This window comes from Malus sylvestris, chromosome 6 (genome assembly GCF_916048215.2).
Source record: "Malus sylvestris chromosome 6, drMalSylv7.2, whole genome shotgun sequence".
NCBI lineage: Eukaryota > Viridiplantae > Streptophyta > Magnoliopsida > Rosales > Rosaceae > Malus > Malus sylvestris.
The window spans coordinates 23,889,401-23,906,134 of record NC_062265.1 but is presented as its reverse complement, the minus strand read 5'-3'; the positions used below and the strand labels follow the sequence as shown (position 1 = coordinate 23,906,134).

Sequence of the window (16,734 nt, the reverse complement as noted above, 5' to 3'; positions counted from 1 at the left end):
TTGAGCAAAGACAAATGGAACTGCACTACCCGGTTCAAAAACCGAATCAATACCCATACCTGCCAATTTATCAAATGGGATATATTAGTGAATAGGATTAGCCACACTTCACCGTGGACAAGTCAACAACTTGGAGTTCTAGTGGGCGAGGGAGTGGGCCTCGTGCCTACCACATCAGCAGTTAACAGACAAATTGACGGACAAGCAATCGAGGTCTGACATTTCAATGAATTCGTAAGTTGATGTATGACATTACAATGTTTAAAAGATGAGGTACAAGTTTGTTATGTAACCCAAAGATGAAGTCGTAAAATGTAATTTTCCAATTTTTTTTTTTTAATTTGGGTGAGAGAGTGGACCCCGCGCATGTCACGTCATTATTTAACGGTCAAATTGACAGAAAATTTAACAGAGGTTTCGCATTGCAATGAATCGTAAGTTGATGTATGACATTACAATGTTTAAAAAAAGAGGTATGAGTTTATTATATGACCCAAAATTGAAATAATAAAATATAATTTACCCTAATTTATAATATTTTTCTCAAAATTAATATGTGAATATGTTGTTGATACATCGTTCATATATAATTTTTTTTTTTAAGGAAGACAACTGGTGGTAAGCTATGGTTATCCACCCATTTCGGGGGTTGGAAAGACTCATATAGGCATTTCATCCTTTTCCTGGCCACAAGTCTGGCTTCCACACCAGTAGTGGATTTCGAACCTAAGACGTTCAGTTGGTAATTTGAAGAAATTCTCGTAATCCACCTCTATCATTAGACCACCAACTCGTGGTTCATCGTTCATATTATTGATATTGTTCATAGTCCATACTTCAATCCCCGATTTATGATATGCAGAGATAAACTTGACCACACTTAAGAAAAATTAACCACTTTTCAGAAGAAGCCTAAAATATTAATTTATAAAAAAATAAAAAATAAAAAAAGAAGAAGATTCATGTATCATCTAAATGCTCATGTAGTGTTGTATAATACCATAGTAATAATACAATAAAGTGTGGACTACTCACTTAACTTATTTGTGCTTTGATAGAATTTTTCAGATATTGTCGATTACTAAAATATTATAGTGACAAAAATTATTTCGTGTAAAAATATCCTTCTTAGTTCCAATATAATATTCCAACCCTCACTTAATAATGTCTGCCGTTTATTATCAGTGTGACCAGTGACGGAGCTAAATTGTATTTGTTGAGACAACAAATAGCTCAATGGTGTAAATTCTTAAAATTATCCTAAAATTACATGCGCTTTGACGGTTTTTACTCCTAAAATTAGAGAGATTTTTAGGTTTCCTAGTCGGAACATCATATGTTATTATATAATTGAAGGTACTTAAAAAAAAAGTTCTTCAATTGTTTAATGACGTATGGTATTTCGTTTCATGTTCCGGGTACAATGATAAACCTCTCATCAAATTATCCTAACCCTAAATGACACACCCCGACCGAGGTCAAGACATGCTAGCCGTCACGTGAGAGTGACGTAGTCATGTGCACAGTGCGAAAGCGATAAAGATAGCAAATATACGAACAATTAAAAACCAGATTACTAGAGTGCACTTCTAAACATAAAGTGATAGGAGTATAGTACAACAGTAACACTCCTAGTCAGAACATAAAGTCTAGGTGCAGTCCAGTAGGACAAGTACTAGTTATACAGTACCAGGAATGTCCTACTATTATATGGATGAGTTAGAACTGCCGACGTCCTCTAGCCACCAACAACAATCTTACTTAAAACCTGGAGGGGCGCAAAACAGAAAACGTGAGTGGGCAAAAACAAATGTTTTACAAAACCATTTCATTTATTAACATAACTAACCTCTCGCTATAAAACATGTATTATTTTCCCAAAATCAAGATGTAAGCATATATACATATATATATATATATATATATATATATATCTGAAATCATAACCATTCAATTCATGCTTCACATAATCATTTTCATATGTATGCCATGCCAAAATATAATACGTAATAATCCAGGTAATAATGATTTCATAGAAGTATGACATGTTAGCCGGAACTCCTCAGTAGTTTGTACGGCTGAATTCATAGCTCAACTCAATCTAGCCGGAGTCACTATTATGACCTATACGGCAATATATTGCACATAAGTCGAAACCACTAAAAAGGGTATGTACGACAAGGTTGGGTGAGATACAGTTATGCTGAATTTTACTTTCTCAATACTAGCTGTGCGATAATACGTTAGTCACCTATGAGTCTGAACCAACTATAGTAGTCAGTACGACAAGATTGTGCACCTAATTGGATCCAATGTGAGCATATGGTGCGGGAGGTAACATAATTTACAGGCCTGTGCCAACTCTCTCTAATGAAATCGCAATCACCTGAGGTGCAGGTTGATGAGCTCATCGTTTCTCAGTCACATCTCAGATCCAACCAAACATGTTCATCAAGCTACTATATTCTTCAAATAAACTTATATCTCATTTATTTCATGTCATATATTTTATGGCTGCACTTAACATTTCGTTAGGCTACCTACGTACCCTAAACAGGGATCAAGCCGTTCGTAGTTCACATAATCAAACTTAACTACCTGAACTTACATGTGCCTCCACAGCACCACAACTATATATATATGCAACTATGAAATATATATTCAGAATATAAAGGCATTTGGCATATTATTTCAAAGCATACTTTCATTTAAAACACATTTCTGGGAAATATATCAAGTATATAATTATATACTGAAAACAAAAGCCCACTCACTGGTATGTCGACGGGTCGTAGCCCCCAAGTCGCCCGTGGATACGCTCGTCCTCGGAATAAGTCTCACCTATATGGGAATTAACTATAAAAACATTATTTTAAAGCACATAGACCAAACTAGCTAATAACTTCTCATACATTGCTCAATTTGGGTATATGAATATACCACAGTGATCTACTCGACGTCGCGGACGTCGAGATATTTTTAAAATAATTTTCCTAGGGCCCGCGCGCCCTTATGCGCCGGGGAGGCCACGGTGCCACGCGCCCCCCACGCGCATCATCTTCTTCGTCTAGACGCCGGAAAACTCACCGGCGCTAAAAAACTGGGCAACCATGTAATCGACGATTTCTCACTCGTTTCTACACCATTTTCCATGAAACAAAAGCCAAAATGAAGCTTAGGAAGTAAGAAACCAAACCTTACCACTTTCAAGCCTTAAAACTCACGGCATTTCACCGGAGAAAGTTCGATAATCCGGCTAAAAAGTGAAACTCCGTTCTACTGCTCCCCGATGTCCAAAACACCTTAACGTTGCACTCCGAGCATCGTGAGGACGTTCTAAAGCTCACTATGGTCCTGAAATTCAATGAAAACCTTCCGTTTAAAAGTTGATGAATAGTGACCATCTCGGAGATTCGATTTTTGGGGTTTTTTCACGTTAAACTTCAACCAAAATCATGCTAAATGACTAAGTAAAGAGACTAGATACCTTTCTGAACCTTAAAATTGAGTGAAACCTCGATAATCGAATCGATGCTACTGTGCTTCGACGGAGCCCTCATGGTTTCTGGATTTTTCAAAGATGATTCAACCAACTAAGGGTATGGTTGGATTCGTACTCTTGCAAGGAATGCAATGGTGGATCCTGGAAGCTTGATATGTGAAGGAATGGAGGTCAACGGACTGCGTCCGTACAATTTGCAGAGAGAGAGAGTTCAATGGGAGGAGAGAGAGAAGGGATGTGGATGTGTGTGTGTGTGGTCCAAATACAACTAATCTCAAACTAAGAAAAACTTAGTTCCAATTGGTTCCAATTATTTAGGACATAACATAATTGGCCCAATTTTTTAACCCAAAACACAAACACACCCACGCTCAAGGGCATTTTCGTCTTTTCACATCAACGATAACAAAATAATGTATATTTTCGGGACGGGTTGTGACAATCTTCCCAACTTATAAAATTTCATCCTCGAAATTATACATAACAAATACATCCACTAATAATCATAAAACAAGCGTGGATACATCTCTCTCATCCGATCCTCTATCTCCCTAGTAGCTTCTTCCACTTAATGATTTCTCCATAATACCTTCACCAGGCGCACAGTCTTGTTCCTCAATTCCTTATCTTCCAATCCAAAATTGTCACTGGCTCCTCATCATAAGTTAAGTCCGGATTGATTTCCAAAGGTTGAGGAGGAATCACATGCGAAGGATCTGAAACATAATGTCCAAGCATCGAAACATGAAACACATCATGTACCTTGGACAACTCTAGAGGCAACTCAAGCCTGTAAGCTACTTCACCAACTCTCTCGGTGATCATATAAGGTCTAATGTACCTAGGGCTCAGCCTTCCTTTCTTTCCGAACCGAACAACACCTCTCTAAGGCAACAGCTTCAAAAACACCCAATCACCCACTTTATACACTCGATCAGTGGCATGCCTGTCTGCTAAACTCTTTTGTCGATCTTGGGCCGCTTTCAGGTTAGACTTAATTATCTGAACATTTTAAGTGGTCACATCCACAATCTCAAGGCCCACTAAAACTCTTTCGTCAACCTCTGACTAACGTAGAGGCGTACGACAAGATTTCCCATAAAGTGCCTCAAATGGTGCCATACTAATGCTTGAATGAAAACTGTTGTTGTAGGCAAATTCCATCAAATCCAAGCAATCATGCCAACTATCTCCAAACTGCAGTACTGAAGATCTCAACATATCCTCTAATGTCTGAATGGTCCTCTCAGATTGTCCATCTGTCTGAGGATGATATGCAGTACTATAAAGCAATCTCGTACCAAGAGCTTCCTGGAATGCTATCCAGAACTTAGAAGTAAATCTGGGATCCCGATCCGAGATAATATTAACTGGCACACCATGGTACTTCACAATCTGTGAAATAAATAGCTTAGCTAATCAGCTTAACGAATACTTCTCCCTCACTGGAATAAAATGTACTGACTTCGTAAGTCGATCAACTACTACCCAAATGTCGTCATAACCATTCTGTGTGCGAGGAAGCTTGTACACAAAATCCATAGTAATATTTTCCCATTTCCACTGTGGAATGGGAAGTGGTTGCATCAACCTAAACGACTTTTTCCTTTCAGCTTTAACCTGTTGGCAAATGGCACACCTACTCACATATTCGGCAATTTCTCTTTTCATACATGGCCAAAAGTAAAATGGTCTAATGGTATGATACATCTTAGTGCCTTCTGGATGCATCGCATATGCCGAAATATGTGCTTCATCCAAAATCTCTTTCTTTAACTTAGCATTGTTTGGCACATACAGTCTGCTTTCCTGCATAAGCATGCCATCAGATTCTCGAATCTCAAAATCTTTCTTTTTCCCTTGATTCCTTGCTTGAATTATTTCCTAAGTCTCCTTATCAATCATCTGAGCCTCAAACACATGGTCAATTAAAACTGGCCTAACCTGAAAATTAGCAAGCAAGGTTTTTTCTTGATCTTCCACTCCTAGCTCCACTCCAGTGGACCTCAAATATGCTAAAAGAGGAACATGACAATCATAGATGGCATTAAGTCTGGCTGGAGTCTTCCTGCTAAGTGCATCAGCCACTGCATTTGCACGACCAGGATGGTACTCAATCGTGCAATCATAGTCACTAAGTAACTCAATCCATCTCCGCTGACGAAGATTAAGATATCTCTGAGTAAACAGGTACTGGAGACTCTTATGATCTGTGAAGATCTTACATTTCTCACCATAAAGATAATGTCTCCAAATCTTCAAGGCAAAGATGATAGCTGCTAACTTCAAATCATGCGTAGGGTAATTCTTCTCATGAAGTTTCAACTGTCTCGAAGCATAAGCAATTACCCTACCATGTTGCATCAATACGCAACCCAAACCATTTAGAGAGGCATCACTATAAACCTCATAATTACCGATATCATCTGGAAGCGCTAGAATAGGCGCATGAGTGAGGTAATACTTCAACTGCTGGAAACTTTGCTCACATTTACTATCCCACTCAAACTTAACATCCTTCCGAGTCAACCTCGTCAGTGGCAAAGCAATTACTGAAAAATCCTTAACGAACCGTCTATAATAGCCTGCTAAGCCAAGAAAACTCCGTACCTCTGTGACGGTTCGAGCTTGCTCCCAATTCTCCACAGCCGCTACTTTCTGGGAATCTACTTGAATGCCTTGAGCAGAAATAACATGTCCCAAAAATGCCACTTGATTAAACCAAAATTCACATTTGCTAAACTTAGCATATAGTTGGTGTTCCCTCAAACTACTTAACACCAACTTCAGATGTTTAGCATGCTCAGCCTTAGACTTAAAGTATACCAGGATATCGTCAATGAAGACAATAACAAACCGGTCTAAGTATGGCTGGAATACTCGATTCATCAAATCCATAAAAGCTGCAGGTGCATTAGTTAACCCGAATGGCATCACAAGAAACTCATAATGACTATATCGAGTCCTAAATGCGGTTTTTGGGACATCTTCATTTTTAATCTTCAACTGATAGTATCCAGACCTCAAGTCAATCTTAGAAAATACACAGGCATATCTGAGTTGATCGAACAAATCATCTATACGAGGCAATGGATAACGGTTCTTGATGGTTACCCGATTTAATTGCCTGTAATCGATGCACAGTCTCAAAGTTCCATCTTTCTTCCTCACAAATAAAAATAGAGCTCCCCAAGGTGAAGTACTCGGCTGAATAAAACATTTATCCACTAACTCTTGCAACTGCACTTTCAGTTCTCTTAATTCAGCATGAGCCATTCTATAAGGAGTCAAGGATATAGGATTCGTACCTGGAAGCAAATCAATAACAAACTCCACCTCTTTATCTGGCGGAAATCCAGGCAAATCCTCAAGGAATACATCCAGAAAATGTCTGACCACACGAACATCATCCACACTACTAGAAGTATCATCATTCAGCACCACATGAGCCAAATATCCCTGACAACCTTTCGACTACATTCTTTTTGCTTTCATGGCTGAAATAATACCATGTCTCACACCACTAGGCTCTCCTACAAACGTAACTTCAGGTAATCCAGGACAATGAAACGTGACTGTCTTCCCATAACAATCTATCTTGGCACGATTATAGTGCAACCAATCCGTGCCCAAAATCACATCAAAATCCAAAATATGATAACATCCTCTACTATCACTGGACATCCTGAATATACCCGTTCCACAAAACATCTATCCCCTATAGGCATAGAAAACTCTAAATCATATCCTAGCGATGTAGGATAGGGTTGCGTTACTTGAGCAAATGTATGAGAAATAACATAATGTGTAGCACCACAATCAATCAACACTCTAGCAAAATGACCAAGAATATTTAACGTACCCATGATTAAGTCTGGATTATTTTGGGCATCTTGCAGTGACATGTTGTGGATACGCCCCTGACTCTGTTGTCGTCCACTACGACCTCTGTTGGCATGAACACCATGTCCCTGCCTCTGCTGACCTGACTGCCTCGAAGATCCTGCACTACTAGCAGCAATCTCTCCCTGCTAGGGTAGTCCCCCTTGATACCACTGAGATCCTTCGACTGAGTGAGGCTGATAAGACATAGATCATCCCTGGTACTGAGGATACCTACTCTAATACTGAGGATCCTGAGAGTACTGCTGCTGCTGTCCTGAGGTGTAGGGAGCGGTATCGCCCTAGTAGTGATAGGCACCTTCTCGTCCCGTCTGAGTATAACCACTAGATCCTGAAGCATACTAGGTAGGTGCAAGTGGTATGAATGAAGGTTGCTGAGATCTCTGCTAACTCTGAGGGCATTAAGCAACCCTATGACCCATCTATCCACAAGTATAACATCCATGGCTACCTCTCTTACACTCCCCAAAATGCCGATTATTACACATGTAGCATAAAAGAGCACCAGATCCACCTAAACCACCAAAATCTCTCTGCCTCTGGATCCTAGGGCCTCCAGTAAACCTGCCACCTCTCATCTGCATATTAGTACTCAATCCCCCGCTAGAAGACCTGGAACTGCCACCACTCATCTTAAAGTTCTGAGTTTTGCGAGGTCCCTGAAATGCTTGCCCTTTTCCTTTGTCATCACGTCTCTGACCCACATTTTTTCCTTCCTCATCCTCACTTTCACTAGGCATGTTCTCTAAGGCCTCAATCCTCAGTAGAATCTCATAAAACTCTTGGTAAGAGGCACAGTGAGTCGATGTCGTTATAGAACACCATTTCTTTTTAGTACCCAAACTGAAACAGCGAAGCATCTCTACCGGATTAGCAGCAACCTCCGGATCATATCTAGACAGATCAATAAACATCATGTAATACTCATTAGCAGACATCTTTCCTTGCCTCAAATGAGTAAACTCATGTTTCTTAAGGTCGATATAAGCAGGAGGAATGAACCTTTTCCGAAATCGCTCCTTAAACACTCCCCAATCCACAATCTCCTCCGAGGTTATCTCGTAAGACTCATGTCTCCACCAAGATGCAGGTTGTTCTCCCAAAAATCAGGTAGTCGTCTTGACCCACCCATTAGGATGAAGATTTCCTTGACTCTGCATCACCTGGAAGGTCTTCTCTACATGATTCAGCCATTTTTCTGCCCCCTCATGACCTTCATTACCCATGAAGTGAGTCAATTTCAGATTATGAACTGTCTCAAAAGGTGTCCTCTGAGGAGTACGGAATGCTGTCTGAATGGCAGAAACTATAGCTTTCCCTAATTGAGCAATATCAAGGAAACTAGATTCAGCTGGTTGACAGGGCTCTCTATGAGGCGGCATAGTTCTGACATAAAACATCACAATGATTAGAACATTCAAAAATTATACATGACTGCTAAACCTAGGCTCTGATACCAAACTGACACACCCTGACCGAGGTCAAGGCATGCTGGTCGTCACGTAAGAGTGACGTAGCCATGTGCACAGTGCGAAAACGATAAAGATAGCAAATATACGAACAATTAAAAACCAGATTACTAGAGTGCACTTCTAAACATAAAGTGATAGGAGTATAGTACAACAGTAACACTCCTAGTCAGAACATAAAGTCTAGGTGCAGTCCAGTAGGACAAGTACTAGTTATACAGTAACAGGAATGTCCTACTATTATATGGATGAGTCAGAACTGCCGACGTCCTCTAGCCACCAACAACAATCTTACTTAAAACCTGGAGGGGCGCAAAACAGAAAATGTGAGTGGGCAAAAACAAATGTTTTACAAAACCATTTCATTTATTAACATAACTAACCTCTCGCTATAAAACATGTATTATTTTCCCAAAATCAAGATGTAAGCATATATACATATATATATATATATATATATATATCTGAAATCATAACCATTCAATTCATGCTTCACATAATCATTTTCATATGTATGTCATACCAAAATATAATAAGTAATAATCCAGGTAATAATGATTTCATAGAAGTATGACATGTTAGCCGGAACTCCTCAGTAGTCTATACGACTGAATTCATAGCTTAACCCAATCTAGCCGGAGTCACTATTATGACCTATACAGCAATATATTGCACATAAGTCGGAACCACTAAAAAGGGTCTGTACAACAAGGTTGGGTGAGATACAGTTATGCTCAATTCTACTTTCTCAATACTAGCTGTGCGATAATACGTTAGTCACCTAGGAATCGGAACCACTATAATAGTCTGTACGACAAGACTATGCACCTAATTGGATCCAATGTGAGCATATGGTGCGGGAGGTGACATAATTTACAGGCCTATGCCAACTCTCTCTGGCTAAATCGCAATCACCCAAGGTGCAGGTTGATGAGCTCATCGTTTCTCAGTCACATCTCATATCCAACCAAACATGTTCATCAAGCTACTATATTCTTCAAATAAACTTATATCTCATTTATTTCATGTCATATATTGTATGCCTGCACCTAACATTTCATTAGGCTGCCTACGTACCCTAAACAGGGATCAAGTCGTTCATAGTTCACATAATCAAACATAACTTACCTGAACTTACCTATGCCTCCACAGCACCACAACTATATATATATATGCAACTATTAAATACATATTCAGAATATAAAGGCATTTGGCATATTATTTCAAAGCATACTTTCATTTAAAACACATTTCTGGGAAATATATCGAGTATATAATTATATACTAAAAACAAAAGCCCACTCACTGGTATGTCGACGGGTCGTAGCCGCCGAGTCGCCCATGGATACGTTCGTCCTCGGAATAAGTCTCACCTATATGTGAATTAACTATAAAAACATTATTTTAAAGCACATAGACCAAACTAGCTAATAACTTCTCATACATTGCTCAATTTGGGTATATGAATATACCACAGTGATCTACTCGACGTCCGCGACGTCGAGTAGATCACTGTGGTATATTCATATACTCGACGTTGCGGAAGTCGAGATATTTTTAAAATAATTTTCCTAGGGCCCACGCGCCCTCACGCGCCGAGGAGGCCATGGTGCCACACACCCCCCACGCGCATCATCTTCTTCGTCCAAACGCCGGAAAACTCGCCAGCGCCGAAAAACTGGGCAACCCTGTAATCGACGATTTCTTACTCGTTTCTACACCATTTTCCATGAAACAAAAGCCAAAATGAAGCTTAGGAAGTAAGGAACCAAACCTTACCACTTTCAAGCCTTAAAACTCACGGCATTTCACCGGAGAAAGCTCGATAATCCGGCTAAAAAGTGAAACTCCGTTCTACTGCTCCCTGATGTCCAAAACACCTCAACGTTGCATTTCGAGCATCGTGAGGACGTTCTAAAGCTCACTATGGTCCTGAAATTCAATGAAAACCTTCCGTTTAAAAGTTGATGAATAGTGACCATCTCGGAGATTCGATTTCTGGGGTTTTCTCACATTAAACTTCAACCAAAATCATGCTAAATGACTAAGGAAAGACACTAGATACTTTTTTGAACCTTAAAATGGCGTGAAACCTCGACCATCGAATCAGTGCTACTGTGCTTCGACGGAGCCCTCGTGGCTGCTGGATTTTTCGAAGATGATTCAACCAGCTAAGGGTATGGTTAGGTTCGTACTCTTGCAAGAATGTAATGGTTGATCCTGGAAGCTTGATCTGTGAAGGAATAGAGGTCAACGGACTGCGTCCGTACAATTTGCAGAGAGAGAGAGAGAGTTTGATAGGAGGAGAGAGAGAAAGGATGTGGATGTGTGTGTGTGGGCCAAATACAACTAATCTCAAACTAAGAAAAACTTAGTTCCAATTGGTTCCAATTATTTTGGACATAACATAATTGGCCCAATTTCTTAACCCAAAACACAAACACACCCACGCTCAAGGGCATTTTCGTCTTTTCACAGCAACGATAACAAAATAATGTATATTTCCGGGACGGGTTGTGACAATAAAGCAGGTTTATCTTACAATGATTAATCAATCCAGAAAACATAAAACTGGAAAACAAATTTGGATATTACAACCAATGCTTACATGCTCATCTAAGCTGGATAATACTCTTCTTCCTTTTTACCAAGATTGTCTTCAGATTTATATGCTACCCTATCTTAGATTGTCTATCTATAAACAAGTTTTAAGTCTTAATCCATGACTTATTCAATCTCCTTATTAAACAAGTTTAACGGAAAAACGGAAACTTAAGTTTGTAACATAATACGTCAGACATATGTGAGTTATGTTCGAGGTTAACAAACGAAATGCAGTGAAAACGATTCATCCATAGCTTTGTAACAATAGATTTTCTCTATATTTTAGATTAACTAGCATAATTTTGATTTTTCAGTTAGAATGGTCATTGAGATTGTCACAACTCTTTAGTTTGATCCCTGAGAAAATTGATAGAAGTGGTTCTGAGATTGTCCACCGTCAATCATTTTCATCATTCTATGAAAAAACAATCTTCGTTAAATTGAAGAAACCACTAATTCAAGAAGAGGGGTTGATTTGACAAAAATAGCCTTAATTTAACAAAGTTTTTTTACAGAAAGACTAAAATGATTGAGGGTTTACATTATCAGGGACTACTTCTATCGATTTTAAATTTCAAAGATCGAATTGAGGAGTTATGTCAATCTCAAGAACAATCTTAAGAAGAAAAAAAATCCATAATCATTTGATTATTATCTTTTACAGCAATAATCTCAATTTTTTCTTCTCTTTTTTCATTTTCCCGGGAATTTCCTACTTACCACCTAAATGTGCTCCCCCACCCACAAGACAAACAAACAGACGGCCGTTACAAAAAAATAGTTAACGTCGTCGGTATCTCGGAATTTTCAAACACACAAAAAACCGGCTAGCACCTCCCGTTATAGTCGTTCTGGTCAAACCTTTATAAAAAGCCAACGGCTATAATTCAGTGCCCTCTCTCTCTCTCCTCCCTTCTTTCTCTCTCCTCATTTCTTCAGTCTTTCACTCTCTCTCTCTTATCGACGACAAAATTTTCAGACCCAGAAAAACTCGGGAGAGAAGATCGCTCGAGCTTAGACTTTATTACGTTCCATTCTGGGAAAATGCAAAAACTCGGCTGAATTACCCGGCAATTAATCGCCACCCCTGGAAGGTCATGCAATTTAAGCTCTCACCCCATGCCCATTTCATTTGATTCTTTCCCTTAAGGTGAGAATCCACTCTCTCCTCAAATTGCAATTCTCTGCCCCCCATTATTTTTTATGAGAGTTTTTCGATTACCCGCGCATTAATCTAATTAATTTTTCGATTTAGAGAGAAGAATTCCCAATTGTGTGTCCTAATTTCTAAAGACCCCAACTTTCACATCGTGATTGGATTTTGAATCGATTGAATATCTGTGGGAGCTTTCAAGAACAAGTTGGAGTTTTAATTTTTTTTTTTTTTAATTTGATTTAGGGATCTGGGTTTGATTAATCAAAGGGTTTCTCTTGAATCCCGGGGATTTGGAATTTTGGATTTGCGAAGTTCAATTGTTTCTGGGGATTTTCGATTTTTTCCCTTTTGGTTTGGTTTGGTTCTGTTTGTACAGATTTTGGTCTTTGGGTCTTGTTTTAAAATTAATTTAGCATCTGGGTTTTTGATCAATGTGATCAAAGGGCCTTGGGTTTGAAGGGCCTTGAATTTGGATATCAACAGGTGAAAAAAAAAATTAAAAGGGAGGGTCCTGGTTTTTATTTTTGATTTGGGGGTTTGAATTTGAAAGAAGAACAAAAAAGTTTTGTCTTTGGAAAATGTCTCTTGCTGATGTTGCCCTGAGCCCGGGACATTTTGCTTCTGCTGCTGATGGGGTTTTCGAAAGCCAGCAGGGGCATTGTTCTAGTGAATCAATCATGTTGTATCTCAGGGTTGCTGGCTCCGTGACCCCTATGCATGTTTTGGACTCCGATTCCATTGCTTCGGTGAAGCTAAGGATCCAAACGTGCAAAGGGTTCGTGGTGAAGAAGCAGAAGCTTGTTTTCGAAGGCAGGGAATTGGCCCGGAACGACTCTCTCGTTAAGGACTATGGCATCACTGGTGAGAATGTGTTGCATTTGGTTCTTAGGCTTTCTGATCTTTTGCATATCACTGTTAGGACCATTGGTGGGAAGGAATTTGATTTCCATGTAGATAGACATCGAAATGTCGGGTACCTCAAGCAACGGGTTTTGAAGAAGGGGAAGGCTTATGATCCCGAGGATCAGGAGCTTTTCTGCAATGGTGAAAAGCTTGATGACCAGAGGCTCATTGATGATATTTGTAAGAACACTGATGATGTCATTCACTTGGTGGTTCAGAAATCTGCCGAGGTTAGGGCTAAGCATTATGAGAAAGATTTGGAGCTTTCAGTTGTGGCACCGCTTTCGGATGAATGCAGAGAAGAGGTCAATGGAGTGGCCAACCACCGATCCGAGAGGGTTCCATTTGTAACATGCCAGTTACCTTTATTCAATCCAGATTTCTTGTTGGAACCAATTGTTGTGAATCCCAAGGTTAAGCTTCCCTCTTATGTATGGGACATGCTTAATTCCACATTTGATGGTTTGAAGAAGGGCAATCAACCTATTAGGTCATCCGAAGGCACTGGAGGAACTTATTTCATGCAAGATTCCTTCCAGGAGTTTATTTCTGTTTTCAAGCCTGTGGATGAGGAGCCTAATGCAGTGAACAATCCCCATGGCTTGCCCGCATCCCCAGATGGTGAAGGTTTGAAAAGGGGAACAAGGGTAGGAGAAGGAGCAGTGAGGGAAGTGGCAGCATACTTGTTGGATCATCCCAAGAGCGGGCCTCGCAATTTATCAAACGAGACCATTGGCTTTGCTGGGGTGCCTCCGACCATTTTGGTTAGGTGCTTGCATAAAAGTTTTAATCATCCGCAGGGGTATGATTGCTCATCAAAGAATGTTAAGATGGGATCATTGCAAGTGTACATGAAGAATGATGGAAGTTGTGAGGACATGGGTCCTAGTCGTTTCCCAGTAGAGGAGGTGCACAAGATTAGTGTTTTTGATTTAAGAATGGCAAATGCAGACAGGCATGCTGGCAATATTTTGTTTAGAAAAGGGGAAGATGGTAAGATACTGCTCATTCCTATTGACCATGGGTACTGCCTTCCAGAGAATGTAAGTGTCTGTTCTTTGCTTTCTTGCTTTCCCATCTTAGTGATATTTTTAAATGCTTGCATCTTTGTTTTCGCCATCTCTTTCCTTTCATAATTTTGTGCAAATCATGAAACTTTAACAGTGGAATTTCGTAGATGGGCAGTGAGGTTCACTCAATCTCCATGTGGATGCAATGCAATCTAGGTGTGCCAAAAGTAGGGTTCATGTTAGACAGACATGTTGAAATTTCAACTAACAATAGCTAGTGTTTAGGTTGGGAAAGATTGTCTAATGCGTAATTGAGTTTTTCAACTTAAATTAGGGTGGTTTTTTGGTTCCTGCAATCTCATATCTATTTAGTTGTAGTAGTATGTGTTAATGTGAACTTTGTTTTGATTCGATGTTTTTTCTTTACCTGCTAGAATGATTTCCATACACATGTTTTTTTTCTTTCACTAGATTTTCACATATATAATTGGTTTAATTATTAGTAAACTTTGTTCTTCGCTGTCTCTGCAGTTTGAAGATTGCACTTTCGATTGGCTTTATTGGCCACAAGCTCGCCAGGCTTATTCTCCTGACACCATTGAGTACATAAATTCTTTGGATGCTGAACAAGATATTGCACTTTTGAAATTTTACGGGTGGGACATTCCAATTGAGTGTGCCCGCACGCTCCGTATCTCCACCATGCTTCTGAAAAAAGGGGTAAAGAGAGGTCTCACCCCTTTTGCCATTGGGAGCCTCATGTGCAGAGAAAACATAAACAAAGAGTCAGTGATTGAGGGGATAGTGCGTGAAGCTCAGGATTCCTTGCTCCCGGGCATGAGTGAAGCTGCATTTCTTGAAGTCATCTCCGAGATCATGGATTCCCAGCTCGACAAGCTTACAAAGTAAATTTCTATGTTATAGGTACATATATGTATGTAATGAATGAATGACCAGTCCATTTTTGGATGGACTGGAAGGTTGTATGAAATGTGGATGGCTTATGTAGTTTCGTATAATAAGCCTGAAAGTTTCGCTTTCATTTCTGTCAACTGACGGAGATAATACAAAGACTTATGTCAACTGTTATTTAAGATGGTCATGAATAAGATCTATTCCTATTTATGGATTACACAGGATTGTACTACATCACTTGATGATATAGGATTTTGAAATGTGGTGTATATACACATCTTTATCACCAAACCGAGAGTTGAAGCGTTTCTCGCAAATAGGGTAAGTTCTGAACTGGAAGCACTTGTGTTTTAGATGTTGTAACTCTTGTGTTTTATACATGAAAACAGCAGAGGTTGAAAGCACTCTGAAATTTCTTGAACTGTATTGTGGTAAATTCTGCTTCGGTTTGATGGATACCTTGACGGAGGATTCTCAGGTACAGCAGGTTTAGCTGTGTACATTCATATATACCCCTCTTCATTGACATGTTGATAGTTGCTAATTTCTTGTCGATGCGCGATTTAGATTGTTTGATGCAGGTTTTTAAACAAGAGACTCCAGTTTGTTCAGAAATTAGGAAGTTGGTAACTTTTCTTCTAAATTCCATTAGTTTCTATACTGGCATTGTTCCTCTTAAGGAATTAAGCCAGAAGACATGGTATCTTCTCACCTATGATTACCATCCTCCATGGGCTCAAACTAATGAGAGAAATTTCGATAGGACTGCTTGACTCCCGGTGGGATTAGTGGGGTCGGGTGTAACGCTTACAATACGAGGGGTTTCTATTAAGTGAGAAAGCAGTCAGACAATACACGTGGTCCAGTTTCGCTGCACAAGTTTTTCTCCAAACTCTAAACTCAATATTGCTTCAATTCTGCCCTTCAATGATTAACTGGAGAATGATAGTTACTGGTTGGTTCTCTGCCAAAACCCATGTGAGTTTTCCGCTGTTAGGAAAATTGAAACCATCTCCTTTGGCACTATATGAGCCCCAGAAAAAAAGTGTGGGAAAAGTGCTTTTGAATAAAGTAATTTTGAATTCCTTCATCTATTTTTTTACGGAAATGGATTCTCTCCTGAGCATTTGCAGATGCTCGGGATCCTACTGACCCACACACAAGGGCTGTTAACGGTTACAATTATTATAACTTTAAAGAGACCTTCTTATTTGTAACCGTCATCCAACGGTCCTTGTATGTGGGTCAGTAGGATCCTCAGCGGATGCTTAG

At 39.5% G+C, this 16,734-nt stretch overlaps 1 protein-coding gene across 1 annotated transcript; it reads left to right on the top strand.

The window, feature by feature from the left end:
- The first annotated feature begins 12,368 nt into the window (after positions 1-12,368).
- Positions 12,369-15,679, top strand: LOC126626735 (phosphatidylinositol 4-kinase gamma 2-like). Its single transcript, XM_050296133.1, has 2 exons — positions 12,369-14,580; positions 15,079-15,679. The coding sequence occupies exons 1-2, from the start codon at positions 13,213-13,215 to the stop codon at positions 15,454-15,456; spliced, it is 1,746 nt and encodes a 581-aa protein (XP_050152090.1). The 5' UTR covers positions 12,369-13,212; the 3' UTR covers positions 15,457-15,679.
- Positions 15,680-16,734: the final 1,055 nt, after the last annotated feature.

Bases quoted from the DNA above. Each gene is read 5' to 3' on its own strand.
- LOC126626735 (XM_050296133.1), top strand. From the start codon at position 13,213: ATGTCTCTTGCTGATGTTGCCCTGAGCCCGGGACATTTTGCTTCTGCT. The intron at 14,581-15,078 runs GTAAGTGTCTGT...CTGTCTCTGCAG, and splicing joins GGTACTGCCTTCCAGAGAAT to TTTGAAGATTGCACTTTCGA.